This window comes from Pteropus vampyrus, unplaced genomic scaffold (genome assembly GCF_000151845.1).
Source record: "Pteropus vampyrus isolate Shadow unplaced genomic scaffold, Pvam_2.0 Scaffold59, whole genome shotgun sequence".
NCBI classification, from domain to species: domain Eukaryota; kingdom Metazoa; phylum Chordata; class Mammalia; order Chiroptera; family Pteropodidae; genus Pteropus; species Pteropus vampyrus.
This window is the reverse complement of record NW_011888840.1, coordinates 2,777,359-2,785,910: the sequence shown is the minus strand read 5'-3', so window position 1 is coordinate 2,785,910 and position 8,552 is coordinate 2,777,359. Positions and strand designations below refer to the sequence as shown.

General features: G+C 47.6%; 1 protein-coding gene across 1 annotated transcript in view; it reads left to right on the top strand.

Moving 5' to 3' along the window:
* The first annotated feature begins 3,640 nt into the window (after positions 1-3,640).
* Positions 3,641-8,552, top strand: part of ANXA13 (annexin A13) — a 23,244-nt gene continuing 18,332 nt past the window's right edge. Inside the window, exons 1-4 of the mRNA XM_023530988.1 lie at positions 3,641-3,728; positions 5,103-5,153; positions 5,310-5,404; positions 8,040-8,210. Coding sequence (XP_023386756.1) covers positions 3,641-3,728; positions 5,103-5,153; positions 5,310-5,404; positions 8,040-8,210 — 405 coding nt within the window. The remainder of the gene's footprint in view (positions 3,729-5,102; positions 5,154-5,309; positions 5,405-8,039; positions 8,211-8,552) is intronic.

Genomic DNA, 8,552 nt, shown 5'->3' with positions numbered 1-8,552 from the left:
AGCTTTGCAGAGTGGCTGACCCAGCCTCCCAGGTGCTTCCCCGCTGCCTCGCAGGTGAAGTCCTGACACCTGGATGTGGGTCGGAGACAAGAGCTGAAGTGGGTGTGAGAACGAGTCTTAAGCTGCAATTAATGATAAACTCCGCCCACCCCCCCGCCCCCACGCTCCTCGCCACCCTGCGAATTTAGTTCTGTGAGCACGGGTGGAGCACCTAATGAATGGCAACGTCCTGCAGTGCCCCCTCCCCACTGGACACTGTGGATGTGGCCACAGTGTGGGACCACTCTCATCCTGGCTGCTGCTATAGAGCACATTCTATGTGCCAAGCACTACGCTGAGTAGGGCATGGACATCATCTGTGTGACCCTCCCCACGACACTGTAAAGTTGTATGATGACAGTTTAACAGATGAGAATGCCACAGGCCAGAGGTTAAATGTTTTCCCCAGGTCTAAAGAGTTATGAAAGGAACGTGGGCGATCAGAAACTAGGGTCACCTTGGAAAGCTATGATTTGGTCGAAGGTCTAGAATTCCAGCCTCTACTCATGAGTGCAACCCAAAGTAAAATTCTATCGTTGGCGAAAACTGTCATCAAGACCATGTACCCATCTCGCTGACATACCATCCCTACCAGGGCTGGATTTGAATGTGTAGGGCCATGCTTTACGATAGCCATGAAAGTGAGCCATATAGGTCACTTTAAATTTTTGAGAAGCCAAATTTTAAAAGAAAAAAAAAAGCTGGTGAGATTAATTTTAATAATATACTTCAGTTAATCCTGTATCAAAAATATCAACAGACAATCCACATAAAAAATTTTAATGAGGTATTTGACATTCCTTTTCTTCACATTCGGCCTTCAAAATATGATATGTATTCTACACTTACAGAACATTTCAGCTGGGACCAGCCACACTTCAAGTCCCCCACAGCCACGTGTGCCCACCGTATCGGGCAGTGCGGGTCCAGAGGTCCCACGTACCTAAAAGATTCTGTGCACTTTCTGCCCACTCACTTACTTATGCAATTCAAAATAGTATGAATGCTATATTGTAAAACAAGATTCGATTTTTCCAAGTAGTAACATGAAACTTACAGGTTGTCTTGTTGTTTCTTTGGTGTCACTGCTTTCCTGTGGCTTAAGTACCCACCTGATCTGGGTCTTTGTTAATCCACAACAGCCCTCTACCCCTCCCCCAACACTGACCTCTTTGTCAGGCCTTCATCTCAGGCCCTGTGCCTTCTGCTGCCCCCACCCCAGCCTTGTCCTTTTGAAGAGACTGCCTTAATGCTTAGGGGGTATGGACCCCAACATCCATTATCTTCTCTGAAATGTAGGAGGATGTTTGTCATTCTCACTCACAGAAACACAAAAACAGGCTCTTAGAAAAGCTGCTATGGAGATGATCTAGTCCACTCGCTTCTGACACTTAAATATGCATTCGAGTCACCAAGGGTTATTATATTAATAATCTTGTTAATGTTGCAGGTTCTGACTGGGTGTTCTGAGTGGTTCATGGGATTTTGCATTTCTAATAAGTTCCCAGGTGATGCTGATGCTGCGGGTCCTGGGACCACACTCTGGGGGGCAAGGTCTAGTCCATCTGAGATCCACAGAGACTAAGCAATGCTGCTCAAGCCACACGGGAGCAGAGCCAGGCCTGGAACTCAGACCTCGTGACCCTGAGCTCAGTGTTATTTCTACTCCCCAACTGTGGGAATGAACTTCAGACCTGGGTTCCAGCTGCTGCTCTGCCACTTACCAATGCCGTGACCTTCATTTTCTCATCTGCAAAATGGGGCTAATAATGTCTCCTTACGGGGAGGTGCTGAGGATAAATCAGGCAGCACAGGGCCCCGTACTGCCCTGGCCTTCGCTATATGCTAATCTCCTTCTTTTAAACCATATGCTCAGATCCAAAATCCACACGCAGCCCATGAGATCAGTCTGATCGGCGAGGAGACCCGCCCTTGATCAGTCTTTGTTCTCCATGGCTGGGGGCGTAGCAGGTTGAACAGTGCCCCCCACCCAAAAATATATACCCCCCACCCCGGAATTTATGATTTGACCTTATTTGGGTAAAGGGCTCTCGCAGATGTAACTACGTTCTCTGAAATGAGATCATCCTGGATTAATTCCCCGAGCGGGCCCCATAACCATCCACAAGTGTCCTTAAAAGGCCCGGAAGAGAAGACACGCAGAGAGGAGGCCATGTGAAGACAGGCCAAGATTGGAGCGATGCGGACACTGACCGAGGAATGCTCAGGGTGGCCGGCAGCCTCCAGAAGACGCAAGAGGCGATGAACAGATCTGCCCCAGAGGCTCTGGGGCGGGGGTGGGGGACACTGACACCCCGATTTCAGACTTCGAGCCTCTCGAATTGCAAGGGAATAAACAGCGGTTGTTCTGGACCACCCAGTTTGGTAATTGTCACAGCAGCCTCATAAAACCAATCCGGTGGGCAAGTGGAAAGTAATGACCCTCCCGCACGGGAAAACTTCTCCCTCATTCCTCACTCCATCTACCTTCCCTGCATCTCCCTTTCCAGAGAAGGAATCAAGGGACAGGACGCCCGGCGGTGTTAGCAGAAGAGATTCGCGCGTGGGCACCAGGAATGGGGATTCAGCCCCAGGTCCAGGGAGGCAGGCCATGGCTGGCGTTTGGGACCTGTGGGGAGAGCTCGGACCCTGGTTCCCGATGTGGGTCACTCGTCCAGCACGTGGGCCCCTGGAGTGAAGCAGAAGGCACTTCGACTCCCGTGGCCGCCGTCCTGGGGGAACTCAGCTCGGTGTCACCAAGGAAACTGTGAGAAAAGCAAAAACCAGGAGGCCCCGCAGCCCGTCCGAGGCTGGCGGTCACGGGCTTCTGACCTGTCCTGTGTCATCGCCTGACAGTGTCCGAGGCACAGGGAGGGCTTAGGTTCCCTCTTTTCTCAGATTTTAAAAAGCCTTTCCCGGAACCCCTGGGGATCGCCCCGGTGCCTCAAACCATTGTAAATGTTTACAGGAAATTGTTCAGCGGCACCGACACATGACACATGCATTGTGAAATGTAAGATGAGGTCACTGTTTAGTAAATCGCCTCCTGGTCGGGTAGTGGGGACAGCTCCCAGGATCGACCCGGGACCCAGACCCCAAGGGCCTGAGCGAACCTGGTCATTCCCACGCTGCCCTCATCACCGTCTGTTGCTGAGCCATCACAGGGCGGCCGGCTCTCTGGTGTCTCTTACGGCATTCCGGGAAGGAAAGGCTAAAAAACATTATTTTTTTGAAATTTAACTCGATTTTTCTGATGCGGGATGATCCAGATGTGGGAGGACTGTGGCATCCAGGTAGAGGGTTTCCAATTTGTACCTGCTGCATACAGCCCACCTGAGTAGCCCATGCAGCTTACACCAATGCGGAGAGACAAGGTTAGGTCATAAGGCAGTGCAAACGCCTCCGTTCATTGATTCAGTCACAGACGTATGCAGGTGTTTAAACTCTCATTCACTCAGCAAGTCATCTGATAGATAGTAAGAGACTTCTGTGTGAATGTAGCAGTGAGCAGAAGCCCCTGCCCCCGTGGAACTTGTAGTGTGGTGTGACGGAGACAGGACGGAGGAGGAGGACAGGCCCTGGGAGGGTCACTGGGGCAGAAATGCCTCTCGCGTCCAAAAAGTCCAGTGAGTTAAGTCCTGAAGAAGTGGTGGGGGTGAAAATGAGAGTCAAAGATAAGCGTGTTCCAGGTTAGAGGGAACAGCCCGTGCCACGACCCAGAGGTAGGAAAGGAAGTGTCACTTATTCTAGGAGCTTCAAGTGATCCACAGAGTTGATGGGAAAGAGGCCTGGAAAGGGTGAGTGGGGAGGGACAAGACTTTGAAAGGCAAGTAGGAACCAATCCAAAAGCCCCACTAAAGAGCCGAGATTTTACTCCGGATTCGAAGGGGCCCGTAGTGGAAGGTTTGAAGCAGAGGAGGGAGGAGGCTGCTGTACTCATCAGAAAGACCATCCCGGGTGGCCGAATGCCGCCCAGAAAGGGTGAGAGTAAGGCAGGAACCCCGTGTGGGGATCAGGGGTTCTCAGGGACATGACCGAGGTGACGATGGAGAGACATGGATGATCTGAGGGATACTAAGCAGGTGGATTAGTGAGGTCTCGGGGGTGACTAACTGGATGTGAGGTGAAGGGAAAGAGGGAGTCGGGGATGAGCCCCAGATTCCTGGCTGACACAGAGAATGGGCCACCTGGGAGGCAGGAAGACTCCTCGTAGGGATGACATTGATAAGGGTCCAGGCCTGAGAGGGGAGGGCCCCAGTCCTGGGCGGGAGCAGCCCACATGGAAAGAAAGGGGCGGATTCAATATATTTTTATGAGAAAAAGAATTCCCTTTTGAGGTGAGATTGCTGGCCCAGAAGTTAAAAAGTAATAATAATAATGTCACAGAGGAAGTAACAAGATATACATTACGTGGGTGAAGCTGCAGGAGGAAATGAAGAGGAACGGCATAAATATCAGTGTTGGAGCTGAACCAGAAAGAGGCAGGTAATTAACCCCTACTATTTTTAGAAGTGAGCACAGCCTAGAATGTTCTGTTTCTCCTGTTCGAATCAAAGAGCTGGATCTTCTCAGAACAGTAAAGGTGGAACTAATCCTGGCAACTAAGTGAATAGTCTATCATCATGGTCTCAAATTTAGAACATTTTCATCACCTCAAAAAGAAACTTGCTACTCTGTAGCTATCACTCCCCTACCCGCCCCATCCCCAGCCACTATAGATTTCCTTACTCAGGACTTTGATATGAATGGAATTATTATTATGTGGCCTTCTGTGCCGGCTTTGTTCAGGTAGTATAATGTTTTGAAGGTTTGTTCATATTGTGGTATGTATCGGCCCTTCATTCCTTTCTCTGGCCAAATAATGTTCTGTTGTGTGGATTTACCGCATGTGGTTTACCCGTTTGATGAACATTTGGGTTATTGCCAGCTTTTGGCTATTATGAATGATGCTGCAGTGGACATTTGCGTACAAGGTTGGTGTAGAAATTCGTTTGCGTTTCTCTTGAGCATACACCTAGGAGTTTAGTTAAGGGATAAGCCATGCTCCTTCCTCTTTCCACCAGAACGCCTAGCGCTGTGCTTCACGCGGTGGGAGGCCTCCATGGATCTGTCAAGTGAGTGAAGAAGAATACAGTCCTCCACAGCTAAAGTGTCCACTGGGTTCCTCCACAGCCTCTGACAACGGCTGTGGTTTCCCCACACTCGACTAAAATAAACCTCCATCTTGTTTCTTGGTCACTCTCACTTTTTTTCTTTCTCCTGCACTTTAGGCACCGACGAAGCAACCATCATTGAAGTCTTATCAAGCAGAACATCGAACGAGAGGCAACAAATCAAGCAGAAGTACAAGGCAACATATGGCAAGGTGATTGCGAGGGTCCTGGCAAACACGCACGCGGCCTTGGCCTTGACGGTCTCTGCTTCTCCTACGTTCCCCAGGCAGTGGAGAGGATCTGTACAGCTTTACTGAGTTAGCCCAAGAGGCAAAAAATGAAACAGCTATTTAAAACTCTAATCGACTTTAGTAAAACTGAAATTGCCTTGTGAACGTAATAGCCTATAAAATCAATATTCTTTAACTCATTTTTTAAATCGACTTCATTTTTCTATTAATCCCTCTGTCATTTTTTCTACTCATTTGGACTAATTCTACATATTAACTTAAATCGACTTCATTTTTCTATTAATCCCTCTCATTTTTTCTACTCATTTGGACTAATTCTACATATTAACTTACAGACAGGCCGGTGATTTGTAAACCAGTATTCACTGGTGGGTCTTTATATAAGAATTCTTCATTTATTCGGCTGTCTTCAAGAATAATATCTTCGTCATAAATGATTATTTCAGAAAACTAAAAAACCACTTCATTTCATTAAGCATCAACACCTTTTTTTCTCATTGTTTCTTTCATATTTTTCATTGTTGATGGTGTATAGATTTGTATAGAAATCTTGAAGTATGCCTTAGGCTTTATAATGTATTAATAATGAACACGATTTAACATTTTCTTAATGTCAGTAGAATGATAAGTATGCAAAATGAATATTGGTTATTGTGTTATATCTAATCCACATTTATAAAACCTTTATAGTTTCAATCATTCTATGTATAAATAGAGAAGCAGAGATGGATTTTTTTTACTTATCTGACAGTGGGCAGGCAACAATCTCTTTAGGCCTCTGTCTCAACATATATAGAATGAAAATGATAATTTACCTCCCTTCTCAGGTTGCTGGGAGAATCAAGTAGGATCATGCCAGCACACACCAGTAAAGGGAAGCTATGCTAGGTGTGGACGTTTCTCTTTTACCAAGAGGAAAAGTGGAGCTCGTCCGTTGACATGACTTACGCAAAATCACGCACGTGCTAAGAAAGAGAATCAGGACTCGGGTCCAAGTCTCCTGACTCTGGGGCCAGTGTTCACTCCTAGAGAACCCGTGGCCATGAGAAGAGCTATTTGTTTATACCCCTAGTGGCGCAGATGGCTGTACTTCCATCGTTTTTATAGTGTCTCTCTTCACGATCAGTTTTGTCAATGTCATTCACTGATGACACTGATCAAAATAAGTGAATCTTCAATTCAGCCGCATGTAGCTGAATTGAATGATGTGGAGCTTTCATCCGTGCCAGTGTGCCTAAGTGTGGCAGCCTCTCAAGTGATGTATCTACTTCCACCCCAACAATCTGGAAAGGCAAATATAGGCTTCTTCAACTTTAGCGTGAAATAAGAGTAAATGGGTTTGAAGTGAGGGCTTCAGGACTCTGCTAAAGGTAAAGTGGACGTGCGCCAGCACAAACCTTTGCAATACCAACATCTGCCGATCATTTGCACATTTTCCAGTTCTCAGCTCTGTTCTGGAGACCGCCAGAGAGGCGATCTAGAATCATGACATCGCGAAGCTGGAAGATGTTAGAGACAAACAAATCTAAGTCCCCATGTCAACTGCGCTTCAAAGACAGTAGCCATCCCAAGGTGACACACTTAGTTAGCAGGGAAACCAGGATCAGAGCTGAGGCTTCCTGAGCTGGCTTCTGTATCCAAACAGAATGTAAACACAGAAGAATTTGTTTTTGTGCTTGTGGCTTAGAAGGGTACACAGCTGGATTTCTTTTCTTTGCAGTTGTGTATATAGCAGGGCCCCCTGAGCCTCAGGGGATGCATTCCAAGACCCCCAGTGAATGCCTGAAGCTGTGGATAGACCAAACTCTACATATAATATACTATGTTTTTTCCTATACATATACCTACAATAGTTTATAAATTAGACAAAGAAAGAAATTAACAACAATAATAATAAAATAGAACAATTATAACGACATACTGTAATAAAAGTTACATAAATGTGGCATTATTAAGTAAAATAAGGGTTATTTAAATACAAGCACAGTGATACTGTGACAGTGTCTCTTTCAGGATTAACATGATAACCAGAGTGACTACATATCTGGTTTGCCCAGGACTGTCCCTATTTATTCCTATTGTCCTCTGCAATTATTAGTAATGCCCCTTCCACTCTCAAAAGCATTCCTGTTTGGGTGACGAATGATCTGGTCCCCCTAAAGATAACACACTTGTATTCTAGTCCTTTCTGCCTGGGTGTTCGGGGACAAGTCCTTCATTTTTGAGGTCGATAAATGGAGATAATGCCAAAGCGCCTCCCGCCAGGGCTGTGTGGAGATCGGTGAGAAAGGGCTCTCTGAATCCCAAAACGTTCTGCGAACACTGGTTGTTATTGTGATGCATCTTTGGGGTCTCCAGCCCCGAGCAGGGGGTCGTCTCTCTGCCAGTCCTGGGGGAAGACGCAGGGGTAATCAGGGTGACCACTGCCCTTCAGAGAAGGTCACTCGTGCCTGCAGAGCTCCAGTCTAGACTACCCCCATGTTTCCAAGACAGGTTTCCTGTCAACTCTGAGGCCAAGCGGTGAGGAGAGCAGACAGACACCTGTCCCTCCCCTCTTGGGCCATTCCTACTCAGGGCTCACGCTGTCTTCTCACAGGACCTGGAGGAAGTGCTCAAGAATGAGCTAAGTGGAAACTTCAAGAAGACAGCCTTGGCCCTTCTGGATTGCCCCAGTGAATACGATGCCCGACTGCTACAGAGAGCCATGGAGGGCCTGGGCACGGACGAGGCAGTGCTCATCGAGGTCCTATGCACAAGAACCAATAAGGTTAGTCCCAGCCGAGCCCTCGGACCTGGCCTCCAGGGGAGCGTCCATACGCCCCTCAGAGATGGTTGCAGCGGCCAGAAGGGACACTATCCCCCACATTCCACCCACAGGACAAGCAAGTGTCTGGGCAGAAGTGTGTCTGCTTGGCCCATGCAGGAGAGATGCCCCTTGTAATCCTCCAGTGGTCAGTCTTGTTGTGACTGACCCTGGCTTGAGAGAATATCCTTCCAGAAGGGCTGTATCAATACAGCTTTTGTCTTTCTAAATGGACGCATAGTCTTATATGCAAGAGGAGAGCTTCTCCTTTCGCCCCATCCCCCAGCCAGACTTTGCAGGCCTTCT